This window comes from Branchiostoma floridae, chromosome 13 (genome assembly GCF_000003815.2).
Source record: "Branchiostoma floridae strain S238N-H82 chromosome 13, Bfl_VNyyK, whole genome shotgun sequence".
NCBI classification, from domain to species: Eukaryota; Metazoa; Chordata; class Leptocardii; order Amphioxiformes; family Branchiostomatidae; genus Branchiostoma; species Branchiostoma floridae.
In genome coordinates, this window is record NC_049991.1 from 10,010,705 (window position 1) to 10,026,567 (window position 15,863).

The 15,863-nt window shown below is 39.4% G+C and overlaps 3 protein-coding genes across 3 annotated transcripts in view; 2 read left to right on the forward strand and 1 right to left on the reverse strand.

The window, feature by feature from the left end:
* The window catches only part of LOC118428489 (putative sodium-coupled neutral amino acid transporter 10), a gene marked incomplete in the record, with an annotated part of 12,064 nt that extends 7,961 nt beyond the window's left edge, over nt 1-4,103 (reverse strand). Inside the window, 6 exon segments of the mRNA XM_035838574.1 lie at nt 213-334; nt 872-1,012; nt 1,465-1,558; nt 1,883-1,928; nt 2,305-2,422; nt 3,602-4,103. Of these exon segments, the coding sequence (XP_035694467.1) occupies nt 213-334; nt 872-1,012; nt 1,465-1,558; nt 1,883-1,928; nt 2,305-2,422; nt 3,602-3,697 (617 nt within the window).
* Nucleotides 4,104-4,245: 142 nt separating this feature from the next.
* LOC118428849 (AP-4 complex accessory subunit tepsin-like) lies at nt 4,246-11,702 on the forward strand. The gene is made up of 14 exons (XM_035839082.1): nt 4,246-4,352; nt 4,762-4,834; nt 5,292-5,383; nt 5,641-5,734; nt 5,972-6,039; nt 6,265-6,337; nt 6,804-6,893; nt 7,500-7,706; nt 8,056-8,173; nt 8,559-8,681; nt 8,900-8,978; nt 9,612-9,746; nt 10,248-10,299; nt 10,557-11,702. Exons 1-14 carry the CDS (start codon nt 4,272-4,274, stop codon nt 11,342-11,344), a joined length of 2,073 nt encoding a protein of 690 aa, XP_035694975.1. The 5' UTR covers nt 4,246-4,271; the 3' UTR covers nt 11,345-11,702.
* Nucleotides 11,703-13,261: 1,559 nt separating this feature from the next.
* LOC118428937 (ATP synthase subunit f, mitochondrial-like) lies at nt 13,262-15,300 on the forward strand. The gene is made up of 4 exons (XM_035839233.1): nt 13,262-13,376; nt 13,826-13,930; nt 14,373-14,489; nt 15,115-15,300. The coding sequence occupies exons 1-4, from the start codon at nt 13,343-13,345 to the stop codon at nt 15,141-15,143; spliced, it is 285 nt and encodes a 94-aa protein (XP_035695126.1). The 5' UTR covers nt 13,262-13,342; the 3' UTR covers nt 15,144-15,300.
* Nucleotides 15,301-15,863: the final 563 nt, after the last annotated feature.

Consider the following 15,863-nt stretch of genomic DNA (forward strand, 5'->3'; position numbering starts at 1 on the left):
GCAGAGAAATGTCAAACTTATGCCTTATGATACAGCATGCATTTCACTTCCAATCGCCATGTATCAAACCATATCTACTTGTAATAATGATAAATATTTTCTCTCCAATGTTTTACACACTAAATCTGATTTTATGATATTGTAGCAATCTTAGTATTCTACAATTTCCAATTGTCAAATGATCACAACTTGGAGCTATACCCAACACTTACGTTTGACAAGCGAATGCCATAGAGAAGATGGGGAGACATTGGAAGATGCCTGCAGGTCTCCACATCTCCACTCTCTGGATCCACGCTCCTGACACCAGGTTTGGAATCGCCCACATTAAAACCTGCATCAACAACAATGTGCATTCACTTGTCTGGTTTATATAGCAGAATTACTATCAATTTCCCAGCGGCTGCTTTGACCTGAAACTTACTGATCAGTGTTTGGTCAAAATCACTGTAAATGTTGAAAGTTTTGCAGTGGTTTCACGGAAAATCTTAGTGATTTTTTCTGTTGAGAAAAAAAATAAGAAAATCATCATAATACGGATGCTATCAAATTCTTGTTTGACATTGTTATCAGTATCTTCAACCTTAATGTTTTTTTACCTGTTCAATGTTTACACATGTGTACAATACATTTGTATATCACTATATGTGAAAAAATGTATCTCAGTTGTAGTGTGTATTGAAAGCCTTTGTTACTGCTAGTGGTCAATTCAGGCCTTTTCTTTATAGTGATCCATATATAGTGGTCAAATTTGGCTAGTCCCTTGAGTGACTGTTACAGACAGGTTTGACTGTATGTTATAATTCTGTAGTTCTGCTTTTATTGGAATTGTGTACTGACAATAGCACTACTACACCAGGACCAGTCTTACCTCGATGATGAAGACAGAGTAGAAGAGAAGAGACATGGTGCTGACAGCTGTGAAGCTGGTGATGTCCCTCATCATCCCTAGGGGCGTGACTATCGCTATGGCAACAAACACCAGCAGCCCCGCCCGCAGACTGGCTGTATTCTACAGGAACAGGAAACAGTACATGTATATGTAACATCAGCTTTGGTGCCATAATATCGCACCAGAAAATTGTTATAGAGGCCTTATCAAGATTGATATGTATATTCCTCAGGATTACTGATACCGTACATGTATTAGTACATGTACATCTCTTTACATCACTACATTCAGGTATTTTTCTCATGTGGTTTCGGTGGAATTATGAGAGTTGACATTATATTCAGAGCGCATACATTTATATGCATTTTTGTGCAGTCAAATTGGAGATGTTCACTAAATGACCTAATTTTTGGTAGTGAGTGCACTGGTGCATCTACAATTTGTGGAGGTTTATGTGCATACTGGTTATGTACATAAAGGTTCTATAATTGTATATTTGTACACTAATACACACAACACAGGCAATTCTTAACATATTAACATCACAACAATAAGGAAAAGTTTATACGTACCTCTAGTCCTGTCATCTCTGCAATGATAGCAGGTCCCAAGTCACCAATGATGACATAGAAAGCCACACATGTTCCCAGCAGCAGCCCTATAATACTGTAAAATTCAACATTTCTATGAAATTTCTCCTTAAAATAATGCTTTTTGGCAATGAAATTTGTGGTGCATTTTAATCACGAGTCGGATGCTCTTTCAGCGCAAGCTGTTTTCATTTTATGTGCATAAATGCATATGGCAAGTCATGAATTGTAGGCTAAAATGTCTGCTGTAAAAAGTTAAGTGTGTATCCTCTATCTATGCCAGCTGTACTATTATTAACACTTATAATGTACAGCACATCTGTGTGGATTGATAATCTAAATCTTTTCTCAACAACACATGTTAGTGGAACAAGGAAAGGTACACAAGTTATGATCTCACCTTAGTTCTACAGCTAATTTTCCTGCTGCTCCAAAAGTATGTAAGGCTGCAGAGGAAGTAAGATGTCGTGCATACATATTTATGGTAGTCCATCAGACTCATAGAAACAATTGCAAACAAAGCAAATACAGTATATTCCAGAGGAAATAATTTTAATACATTTCACAGCGATGCATACATAACTTGTACATTTTCACATGCAAGTCTTCAAGCACTGTTTTCCTAAATATATGCACAAACTTGAGTACAAGTATTGAATTTCTTTTTTGTCATGTTTACACATTCATCCCCAAGTCAGACTGCTATAGCATCAAAATGTAACCTATGTAACCTAACGGTATGTATGCTTTACACATAAGCAGGTTTTTTTGTTTGTTCTACAGCTGATATAATGGTACATCTACTATATGTAAAACCCTTACCCAAGAACTCGTAGGAGCGTTTCCGTGCTGCGAAAGCTGTCTTGAGTAGCAGGTTACAGGAGACTCTGGTGAGGTAGGCTGAACACAGCAGCAGCAGGGACCCCAGCAGTATGCCACACTGGGAGGGGACGGGCAAGAAAATATCAGAAACCAGAAAAAGTAGGTTATCAAAAAATATCACGAGGGCTCTAGAACTGAGCAGTGTCACAATGGTGTTGCACCACCTTGCTATAGTCTCGGCATCACCAAGTATCAATTTTCCAATCTAGAAAATTTTTATTTGATTCAGAAAACTTGCTTGTTAAAGGTCTGCTACGCAGTTTTTTGCGCTCAAATTTGAAATATTCTAGAACTAAGAAATCTCAGATTTACTACCACTTTTTGACACTTTTGTGTCATTATTTCACATTTGCAACGTAGAGAATTAGCCTACAAACATTTCGTCCTACGCGCGCTGTAACTTTCTGACCTCCCTAGTTAGGCACCGGTGAGAATTCGAACAAGAATCAATCATCAACGGTTCGTTCGGAAGAAACAAAATGGCTGAAACCCAGCGCGGGTGTGCAGATTCACAGGTTTTCAAACGCGCTCGCACGGCTAAAATATCGACTCCCGACATACCTTGAATAGTGTTCCGTAACATGGTAGGCTTGATTCAACTAACTATATAAAGAAATGGCCGGAAAATGGATTTTTTGTTTTCAATTTGAAGCGCAAAAAACTGCGTAGCAGACCTTTAAGTTGTTTGGGGTAACGTTAGGCTCATAACACCACTTTGATCTTATTTTCTGGTTACAGACATCTTAATAAAATTTGCAGTGTTTCCAGTTTATGTTAGGAGAGAAAAGGTTTTACATTTGGGATAAAAACAGTTCTGTTGTGAAGTTGTCATAAATTAGAAACGCTTATTTGTAACATTAACGTTAGTGTCATAAATGATATTCATAAATTCATGCCATGAGTCACATGTGGAGAAAGAAAATTTACCGTATACAGTCCAGCACCAAGAAAGTAAAAATTGGTAGCAGTTAATTAAGTTAATCCTTAATAACTTAAATCATTGTGTAAAAAGCTAATCACATTATACAGGTGATCTCATAACAGTGATCATAATTCATGAATTGATTTTGACCAAAAATAACCAGCACCGCCCTCTTCCAACCGTGCCACGTATGATCTGGCATCTAACGAAGTTCAGGGTATTTCTACATGTGACACAGAAATCTCATGTCAGACAAGTAAAATGGTAACATCACCTACAGTACAGGTGACGTTACTAGAACACCTGTTGACTCACCTGTTTAAAACAATAGGGCATGGCGAGGATACTGACTCCTATGATGGAGTTCCCCAGGTTTAACACGAACGGCCAGTTGTTGCTGCGGCCCGACATGATACTAGGCACCCGTTCGTCGTCTATCTTGAAAAATATCCAACTCTCTCTCCCTCGGAATAAAAGTCACCTTTCTTCTCACCTGCCCAACAGGTTTCTCTCACCTTTGTTACCTGGCGCAGGTCATATGTTACGTGCCTTTAAATCTCACGAATGATGGAATATAAACAACAACACGTACGGCACTACGTGATCATCTCTTCTGGGATTTCCTGCCAGGCATTCAAAACAAAACTGTCACGTTCCTACGTAAAAAGGAAGAGTTGAGAATGTGAAGTGCTTTGAGTACAGGTAGTCCCGATCCTAAGATGAGAAGAAAAATAATTTCTGTCCAGTAAACTTTACAAACTCATTCACTCCGCTCCAAAATAGACCAGCCAAATCAAATATGGCGGCCACGTGGCAACGCATGCGCCCTCCCGGCATCATAAAAATAAATTTCATTCATAATTTTGTACATCAACAAAGAAAAATAAAATTTCATATGTCAATGTTTCAAGTTTGAGAATTTTTTAGATGTTTCGACAAAACCCAAAGAAATAAGTGACTAATTTTTTGTTCGGTTCATCCCTTCATGAGAGTTGACTATTCCAAGATGGCTGCCGCGAGCGGAGTCGTTTCCGGTTTGGTCGAAAAAGTTACTTTCGTAGGAAAGGTGAGTTGTTGGTTGGGCTGTGAGTGGGTGTTGATGATAGCAACAGACCCGTAGAAAAATTCTGCAACATCAAATTCCTGCCTAGCGCTGTAGTTTATTGAAAATAGGTAGGCCTAGATGCCCCCCTCCCCACGACATAGTAACATTTTGACAACATCATCCATCACTTCTTGATGAACCGCCTTGATCACTTTATAATAGAACGTTAACGTTTTGAATTTATAACTTGTACGCGTGTACTTAAGAATGTTTTATATGCTGCCATCCTACAGTATGCTTATAGTATGTACAGTATCTTTCCAATCCAAGTTCTTTCATGATCAGTGTATAACGTCAAAATACAAAATTTATATTTGTTTTCCCATATGACGCTCCTGATGTAACGTTGCATTGCATGTTATGTCTACAGCTCCCAACACTGGTAAAGGCAACATCTGATGATGAGAGCCCAACTCCAGGATATCTGTATCAGGAGATCAACGGTATGGCCTGTAACATTAATTTAACTCAGGGTCAGAGACTACAATCAAGAAACATCACATCATATCTTGAAGATTGCTTAAGTAATCTGATTACAATTGGTCAATCTTAAAATGAAAATTAGATTGTCAGTACTGTTACTATGCAGCAGTTTACAAATATTTGTGTTTCTTGATGTTTTCTCAGGTAATATGTCAAAGGCCACTGAGTTGTAAACATTAATCTTCCAATTTTAAGGAGCAATTATGTTCCTGACATTGTTACCCAAATCAAAATGATGTTAAGACTGTTAACATCTTCGGGGCCTTTACCTTAGACATATTACCTACAATTGCTGTTGCTGCACATGCGTAGTAGAAAATGTGAAGACTATCAAAAGGGCTTATTTTCACTGTCAAAAGTTACTGCTTGCTTAGCAAAGTTGTATATGTCATTGCATTGTTGTCATATCCTTTCCAGCTATGCTGCATGAGTCCAGTAGCCAGTGTCAGCAGGTGCTAGACTACCTTGTGGACAGACTTAAGAAAGACTCCTTCCATGTCAAGATCAAGGTCAGTCTTTACAACAATCAAATATTCCTCATTATTGTTAGCCCTCAATCATTGTTGATTTACCAATGATTTGTATCTTTACACAACATACCAAACATTGGTGAATAGTTTCATCAGGTTAGGAGGTCACTGAATAAAGTGACTCTTTTTCCACAACAACTGCTTTATTCTCACAACTAGTCAGAACTGCCCTGAACAATTATCTACTAGTCTAAGAAACACTTTTGACTTTGTGGCCCATCCCTTCCTTACAACAGGTGTTACGTGTGATGAAACACCTGATAGAAAATGGACCGCCAGAGTTCCAGCAGGGGTTAAGGAGGAGGTCAGAGGGCATCAAGGCAGCTACAAGTAAGGACTGCAACAACTCCTCACTATTATTAGATTTATTTTACTAACGTTTAAGGAAGTTAAACTTAGGAAGCTCTGGACTTTATATCTAGAAATGAGCTTTAATTACTGAAGTCTACTCTACATGTGAAAATGTCATTGGAGCGAAGTCTATGGCAATGATTTTCTCTACCGGTAGTAGTGAAAATGGTCTCCCTTGTGTCTTTTTTCTTACCAAACCACTGATCACTTTTGTAGGTTACAGTGGACCGGCTGACCCTCTACATGGCCATGCCCCTTATGTGGTCGTGAGAAAAACTGCTACAGTAAGTGAACACTTTAGCTGGAGAATATGGGACATGCAAGGCTCAAAAACTATTTGTGGGAATAGGCATGCATGCACTGGTGCACCTAACGTAATAATTTCTGTGCACAGGTGCACGAAATCAATAATAAAGTAGAAATACTATAAAGATATCTGTAAAATGAACCTTACTGCACTTTTGATAAGATGAGTGTGTGTCAAATGTTTTTCTCATGTCTCTCTATAGGAAGTGTCGTCCATCCTGTTTAACACAGAAAACTGTGAGCGGTCTCCCAACAGGCCCACAGCTTCAAACAACAGTAAGGAGTGGTTTGGATATTAACACAATTACTGTAATATTGTGTATTGATGTCTTTCCCAAGAAAATGGAAAATGTTAACACCAACATTTGCTGATTACAGTGTGTGTAGTCCAGTGGTTAGTGATACTAAATAATAAATGAAAAATAGATAAATACTATCTCTAGACCAAGAGGTTGTGAGTTTGAATCCCAGCTGTTGTAGCTCAATAGACTTGCACACTACTGGAAAGGCCATTGTTAATCATACTTGTCAAAATGAGCTAGGGTATATGACCCCATAATAAGTGTATACAGTGGCTTGTCTTTGTCAATTTGACAGATTGAACTGTAACTCAAGTGGTCATTGACTTCTTCAACCTGAACTGTTTTGAGATCTCTTTCCCTTACCATCTCTCTTAATCCCCACCTACTCGATAACAGGTACTTTCAGTTCATTCTTCATTGTGTCATGTCTCTCCCTGCAGGACCAAGTGTTCAGACTGGCATTGGTAACTTACAGACCTCAGCTGGTAGAATGCAGGGGTTTGGGAACACAGTATCACAGAACACTAACAGTGAGTTTACCCTACATTATGTTTAGCTTTCTCGCAGAAAGTGTTCATTACCTCTGGGAAATATTTTGGTTGTGTTTGTGTCTTCACACCTTTGACCCAAGATTCTTTTGATGGATTTGTCTGAAATTTGGATTGTATTAAGCAAAAAAAGATGGCAAAATTTGGGCCCCTGGCGGTAGTTTCAGGCACTGTATCATTATGTAAAGGTCGACACCCCCTTCTTAAAAGTAAAAGTAGTATTGTCCATGGACATCTGGTCAGCTGTTGCTGACAAATGACCTCTAATAAGAGGAGGAGATAGCTTGGATTCATTGCTGGAGGAAGCAAAGAATCATTGACATCTGTAATTGATAGGACTTTGGCATAATTAAGAAACTGACAACTACATACAAATATTGAAGAGGTATGAGATCCTTGCTTTCTTGTCTCCAAGCCATTTTTTATCCTCAATTACTTAATCGGGTACATTTTTACTTTCTTTTACCTGCAATGATTTATTAAAGAATGAATTTTCATGATAGTTTCAGAAATATTTGCTACAAATGAGGTTCAGCTTATAAAATCACTTACTGTACAGACAAACCAAAAGTATGTCTCCTTTCCCAGAATCTTTAGGCACAACCATCCTGTCCAACCTGAAGGGGTGGACTGAGGGCGTGTCAGGCTCCAACAACAATCAGTATCAGCCAATCGGAGGGCAGCCCCTCCCACCCCACAGCTCTGGTGCCTTGGTGGGTGGGTACAAGCCAGCGATGATTGACACCTCCGTGGGACAGCAGTACTCTCCTCAAGTCTCTCCTCAGAGGAAATCATGTAGGGAAAAGTTGGTTTTCTTTGATATAATGACAAAATTTTATTTATTCATTTATTCATCTCAAAACGGGTGGGTAGCTCCTACAACTTTTAAAAGTTGATTTCCAAGTGGGCCCACCATACAATGTGTTACATTCATTAACACCAGTGGACAACATACAGTAGATCACATGTAAACCGAGGCGTCAAAACAAAATCAGTGTCCATTTCACCAAGGAGCTTTCATCAGATGAAACCTCTTTGATTTCACAGTCGTATTAACGTTCAAAGGTCAAACCAAAAACATCAAGTTTACCAGTTTATTTACAAATGATGAAATTTGACAAAGTTTTTTTCCATGCACCTTTAGACCACACTGCTGGGAAAGCTGGTGGGGGATGGGAGGATGCTACTTCCAAGCATTTCCATGGCAACAACACACATAGCAAATCTGACAACAGTGGAGACAGCACAGAGCTGTCAGAGAGGTGAGTTTCTAAAGATATCCATGGAATGCTGTACAGATTTTTTTTAGAATTTAGGTATTATCTTAGTAACCTTTATATGCAGTAAAGGGAAAATTAAAGCACTTATACTCTACTGAGGTGAAGAATGATGCCTTTTGAGATAGACCAAATTCTGATCTTTTCCAATTTTTGTTACCTTGTACACCAACAGACAGACAAGAACACACACACATGCATACACAAATGCTGCTGGAAATATGAGCCATGAATGTTTCATGATTGTAAATACCTGTAGGTTAGAGACAGTGTCGGTAGAAGACAGGACCCAGGAGACCCAGCTGGTAACAGACTACACCAGTTGTCAGGGACAGTCACAATCTAAACACACACTCTCCTGTACCTGTAGGTTAGAGACAGTGTCGGTAGAAGACAGGACCCAGGAGACCCAGCTGGTAACAGACTACACCAGCTGTCAGGCACAGTCTACACGACCCCCCAGTAGGGAGGAGCTGCAACAGTTTATTAAAAGGTGGGTACAGTTTTGTAACTGCATCTGAACTGTGAGCAGCGACGCCTGTCCTGCAGTTAAATGTGAACCAGTCAGAATTGCCCTGAAGAAGGTGACAGACGGTCACGGAAATGTCGGTGAGAATAAAGCATTGAATGTATAAAAAGAGTCTCTTTATTCAGTGACGTACCAACCTGATGAAACTGTTCACGGTTGAATCCCTGTTGTTCTGTTGCCAGGTGCTCAGCGCTGAACTGTGATGTGATTTTACAGCTGCTGAATGACAAACTCAGTCACTCCGATCCCCAGGTGCAGCTGGTAAGTTTGGTCACAATCACTCACATCATCATGGCTGTTTGCTTCTAAGAGGGTGTACATGTGCCTAAAAAAAGTGTTAGCTATAGCCTATAGGGTTACATAGAAGAAGACATATCCTCATTGGTGAAGAGAAGTTACTGTTGAATCTTAGCTATTAAGTTCAGCTGTGTTGGTAAGTGACATTATGAAACAGCTTAACTTTACCTAACCAAACACTGTGTATAAGGCTGACAGAGTCGGCCAAAAACTTGGATAAGTCCCAATCATACCGTTGATATGTAGTGTTTGGTTAGGCAAAGTTTAGTTGTTTCATAAATTTCTGTTGATATTTTTTATCTATACATTATGGTCTCAAGCTGGCTACATACAAAGTATGATTTTGCATCCTGCATTTTTGTTGTTGTCTTTCTACTGCACATATACATCTACTACTTACGTACTGCATCAATGAAGGTTAGACATCCAGGTAATAAGATATGCCAAAAAGCAATTGTTCTTGACAAGCAACTGGATATGATTTTAGAAACAGTCAGATGTTTTCTTTCATCAGTCACACTGTTAAGATGATGTTGTCCTTGGGAATACTGTACATTACTGTGAGCTGATACATCAACTCTCTGTCTGCTTGTGTAGAAGATCCTGTTTGTACTGGAACACCTGATGAAGACTGACCTGGTGACAACAGAGCAGCTGTTAGAACTGTTCAGTCCCACACTGGAGACCCTCAGTACAGGAGGGCAGGGGGCACAGCAGGCGAAAGCCACCAAGGTGGGGGTTATACATAGATTTGTCAGGATAGTGGTTACCATCTGGTAGAATTGCTGATTCCACCAGTAACGATCCCAATGGTAGTCTTTTGAAAAGGACTCTGATCAGTATGCTAGGAATGTGATACAATGTCTACGTTTGGTCAATCCTAGATTTCAAGTCAATCAATTAAGGGTTAATGGCCTGCCTTAAAGTTGGGCTGGCAGACATCAAGAAACAGTACAAAAATAGAAAACCTGATCAAGACTACTCACAAACCATTTTTAACAATGGCCGGAGCCTAACCTCTGTTTTGGAGAGTAGGATACTACTACTACACAGTATCTTTGTATGCAAGATTGTGGCCCATCTAACTGCATCTTGAAAGTTTGAATCCTTGTAAACCAAAAAGGAGTGACCAGTGATAATCTGCTTCGCATGTCAGACATATACAACTATGAATTTTACCATGTTTGTCTCACCTACAACTAAACACAACTGATCTTGGGATTGTCTCTTCAGATCCTCCGGCAACTGACATTCCAACCACCACCACCACTATTGCAAAAGACAGGTACTACTGTTTGTGTTGTCTCTCTGTTCCTGTGATGAAGGATTTAGACAGATCATCAATACTGTATTAATATATTTGCATCCCTGTTATAAGTAGCTTCCATATTCTCACAATCTGATTGATTGGCAACTTCTTATGCTGTGGTGCAAGCGTTGTACATGTACTTACAACTTTAAAAGTACAATGTATTTATTTACTAATGACTTGTTTTTTTGTTTGACCATTTGTTTATCTTCTATTTGTCTTTTTTTCTACAGAGGACAATCAGACATCTGCAGCCTTAAATACCAGGGGAAAAGTTGAAGTCCCTGACAGGTCAAATTTTCAAACCTCCCTCTTCTCTGGGATGACACTGCAGACTGGTGTAGGAAAACAGCTGGTAAACATCGAGACAAATACATCAGGTGAAAACACAGTTACTACAACTCTGTTAGAAAACCAAGATTTGAAACGTACACACAGTGACTTCCAAGAAGATATTCAACTTCAAATGTCTTCCTCAATGGGAACTAAGAGCTTACATCTGCAAGACTTGTTATTTCTGGATGTCTCGGATCAAAGTGAAAGAACAGAAGAGAAAGGTCAGCATAACAACAATGTACCTATCCTCAACACAGTGCAAGAAAACACAGTCGTACAAGAACCCTATTCTGGTCAATACGGGGAACAAAGCAAGGAAGGGAACTCTAGTGAAGCGGTACTGAAAGACAGTGGTGTAGTTGAACTTGAAGAACACCTTATGTCAGGAAGTTCAGTTAATAGATCACCAAGTCAACCTGCTAGTCTGTCTCATGTGGAGCAAAAGGTAGATTCAGAGGCTGGAAATTCAGTCAGTAATTTCACATTTCTAGACAGAACACTACCTACTGACAAGCGTAACAACCTAAACCAGAATGGCACAGTTGGAAATAGTGGCATGGCTGGGAAGGCAGGTGGTAGGGAACAGATTAGTAATGCCCCCTTGAGTCAGAAGAAGAGAACTGCAGGTCGTAATAATGACCCTTTCAACTTTGTGCAAGATGCGATGCAAGCTTGCAAAAAATAATGTACTGGGGTAAAAGACTTACATTCTAATGTTGTGTTATTTTTTTACCATGCATACATGTACCAGTTATGTGGACTTGTAACTTATAACTATATAAATTCTATTTGTCAGTGCTTCCATTTAAAAAACTATATCAAGTCTTGCCTGCCTTACCATTTTATTTTGTTGTGAAAATGGCGAGACCCATATTATAATCTACATGTTGGACTTAACCAGGTAAAGTACTTGAATAGAAATTAAAACCTGAAGACTTGTTTCAGGGTAGGTTGTGGAATTGACATTTATATTAAGTGCAATCATCTTTTGAGTCAGATTTCTGTACAAATGACATTATGATATTACATGAATATATCAACAACTGAGAGTGGTTCTTTCTTGTTATATTGTCATATTATACTGTTGAAAAAAAAGTACACAGGTCAAATATGTTTTGAGAGAAAAACAAAGCAACTGCATAAATTCTCTTAAGAGTCATGTTTTAGGTAGCATATGCACTACTTTTCATCTCTGACTGCGGTCTGCCTAAACACCACAAACGACCACAAACGACCACAAACGACTCTAATAAGCAGTGTATATGGGGCAACGACCTTGTGTGGTGCACTGGAGACAATGTTTATACATTTATGAATTTAAAAAATGCAACAACTCCTATGTATTCACGAGATATTTCGAGTTAGTCCGCTGGTTTCAAGATCGAAGGAATTCTTGGCCGCCATGTTGGATCGTCCGTTCTAGGAGTCTGCATGGGGAAGTTCTTGATAACTTCCTCGGCTCCAAAGACGACAGGGCGATAGAACTATGGAAGCTGTTGGTTCATAGATTATAACATACCGTAATTCTATCATTGTCAACTTAAAAAACTTGTATACTAAGTGTTTTTCAGCCTCAAATGCAAGCAAACACGATCCAACATGGTGGCCAAGAATGGCTTTAATCTTGAACTCTAACTCGAAATAACTGGTGAATACGTAGGGGGTGCTGCGTTTTTTTTAATTCATAAATGTATAAACAATGTCTCCAGAGCGCCACACAAGGTCTTTGACCCATATACACTGCATATTAGAGTCGTTTGTGGTGTTTCTGGGTCGTTTGTGGTGTTTAGGCACACCCCTCTGACTGAGACTTCATGAGTTTGATGATAAGTGTAATTGTATAGGCGAGTCTCTGAATCGATTTGTAAATCGCTGAAGAAAATGAAGTAGCTCTTTGGCTCAAAGACCAGGTGCATACCAACATCTACTTTAATAGTGACAGAGGCAGATAATGACTCCAACATTACTTCCACGGTCACCATCTGTCGAACTGCAATGATTACTTCAGCAGCTAGGGGTCCCCACTGCCAAGTCAGTTTATTGACACAATTTGTAGTAACAGTGAGTGAGTGAGTAGTAACAGGTGAGCATATAAAACCTGCTTGGACATCACACTTAATGCCTGCATCAGAGGAGTAAGGTTACAGTGTTTGTTTCACTGCTCTGCTGATGGGGTAAAGCCGTTTGGTTTTGGCAGCACGGAGGGAAACAGGTAAGGTGTTCTTCAGATTTGATAAAAAAAGTAACCATTGAGTGTCCCATACACTAGATAAGCAATTTAAAGCTATGGTCAAATCAATTTGACCCAAGTGCTGCATTTTACCATGTTGCAGTTTGTATTACCGCTGCTAGTCGTCGCTTTTGTACTGCACACACATAGCTTAATACCCTGCATTTATTGCATTAGCTGCTAGTCGTCGCTTTAGTACCGCGGACTAGAAGTTGTATTCACCCAATATACATCCCCAGTGACAAATAGTCCGTGTTTATGTTAGGATTTGGTAGCTTTTTAGCGCATTTCAGATAGAAAAAAATAACTTTTTTGTTCAACAATTTGAGATTGTCAACTCTGTTGCAAACATATACGGTAGTTTTTGAGCTTTCTCACTTTCCGAGTAAGGCCGAGTCGCTTCACAATCGACAGGATCGGAATATCCGTCCCCGTACCGGTGGAAGGGCAAAGATGGGGTTGTCAGCGAGTCAGATACCTGAACCTCGTGAGTATTTCTCCGTTTTACCATTACTTTTCAAGCTTATGTCCCTTATGAGAAAGTGTCTAGGATGTCTTGTAATCACGAAGGTCCTTGTTGTGGCATACATGTCCAAAATAATTGCTAGCCTGGGTTTGTATTTCCCGATGAAAATCGTGACCTTGCCATGGCGGGCCGTGTACCGCTTTGGGTGGGAGGGGGGCATTGATGTGGGGCATGGTAAAGCTACTAATAAAGGTTAGGAATCTTGTAATGTTTCCTTTCCATTCTTCTTTAGAGTCTTAACTGCTGCGTCTTAACTGGAGATATTTAGGTAGAGGCTGTTTTTTTATCATAATCCGTACATGGGACGGCTGTCTGACATGATCTGTATAACTTATAAGCAAGGAGGTAATAATCTATGCTATTCTTCATGCAAAAACGTTAATAATTTCTAAAATATTGTCTTATTACAGCCAAGAAGGACCTGCCCTTGTGGGATGTGAAGCTGGGAGAACTGCCCAAGTGGGTCGCACGAAGAGACATCTCACCCACGGGGGTGTACTTCGCTTTTAAAAGAGGTAATGTCCATAGAAATGTATGAGGTTATGTTTTCCATGCTATTAATCTTACACTGTTGTGTATTCAGGACCCAGAATACTATTTGCATAATGCAGGTTAGTGCAGGTTAAACTAGAGTTGCTTGCACTGCACTGGTTCACGTACAGGGTACTTGGTCCCAAACTCGCCTTACAAACGTACGACGCAGTTCACAGTCATTCTAATCCCTATTAAACAACATACATGAGATTTAAGATGGTGCCATGAACACAGAGCCATCAAAATATGTTTTTAATGCACTTGGAGAGAAAATGAGTGGTGCAGGTTAAGTTTAGGTGGTGCAGATGATATTCAAAGTCACCTGCTGAAAAAGTATTTCTACCCTTGAGAAATTGAACCCTTATTTTATGCCTGGACTCCAGTGCAGGATTCTCATTACAATTTCTTTTCCTCCATTTCCAGCTGAGCTGAAGTTCAACAACAAGTATGTCCACGTGAAGCGAGGCGGCATCGCACCATACGCCATGATGCTGACTGGATACTGCATCATGAGTTACATCTGGTCCTACGATCACATCAGTGAGTACCTTTAGAATCTAACGTTTCACAGTCACATTAAAGCCACGGTCACATATGTAGGACCTTTCCATTAGTATGCTCCTGACCACTCCCCAACCAACAGAGCCACAAGGTTGACGCCTGGAATCTATCCTATTGTAACTATATTTCACTCTTCTGAATCTGATTGCATCCAAGTATTTTATCATGACTTTCCCAACTTTGATTTTTCAAAATCTGTGGTTGGTTTGTGCAAATGACATCTAAAGGCTAGACCTTCCTGACCACTCCGGGGACTCCCCAACTACAGCCTGCACAGGTGACCTTGCTCACAACTCACAACGTTGGTTTTGACTTAGACTTGAACAAGGTCATCTGTAGTAGGGGAGTGGTCCTGCATGGTCTCCTGTCTTTCTCAAAACTTTTGTGTTTCATGATTGTAAAATTTACATGTAGTCTTACCTTCTTTCATGTAAACCCAGAATATCGTAGCTTTCACTCTTAAAAAAAATAGTCGTAAGGAATCACATAAAGTGACCGTACATGTTATAAAAAGACACCTGATCAGTTCCGTTGTCTTTTCTCCTCCTACTACTGTATCACACTTTATGAATGTCTTTTAACTATTATCTGTTTCCCTCCACAGAGCATGATATGATGAGAAAGCATCACTAACTACAGAAGACCATAGCAGTTGAAGTGAGAGAAACCTACACATCCAACATTGCCAGTCCGAGTCATCTTCTGATGTAGTCCCTTATATCTGAGATTTCAGTTGTAACATGTTCTTGTGTGAAAAGGGATCATTAAACTAAATATACAATCCTTGTGATTGAAGTTTTGTGGTTGTTATTTTGCACTCACTTGTTTAGGTTGATATATATACATGTACCTATGTAAGTAGCTAAACCTAAATGGTTAAACAAGGTGTAGGCTGCACACAAATGTACCAACGCTTCATCTTCCATTCATGGAAGCAATGAAATAGGCTTGCTCAATTACTGCAAAGCTTCATCTTTTCAACTTTCCTTGCATCTCATGACTAGCCTCTGTAGCAGGCACACTTTTGGGCTTATGATGTTCTGTTGAAGCTGAGTGCAATAGAGGCTATATATAGAGCTGATATATAAAAAAACCAAGACATCATAAATAAAAAAAGTCTGCTTAGGAGGCTTTTCCAGACCAGATCTTAAAGGTATCCAAACAGCAGTTTAAAAATGGTTTATTGATGGATTTTACATATTCAGGTATTAAAACGAACTTTACACAGGCATTGGAAAACTTAGTATAGTAATAAAAGCAACATTTTACTGGTAAACAATTTGGCCAAAAAAAATTATTACAACAGTACAGATAATGACAAATGAGAGCAGGGTAATAGTTGACAGGAGCAGT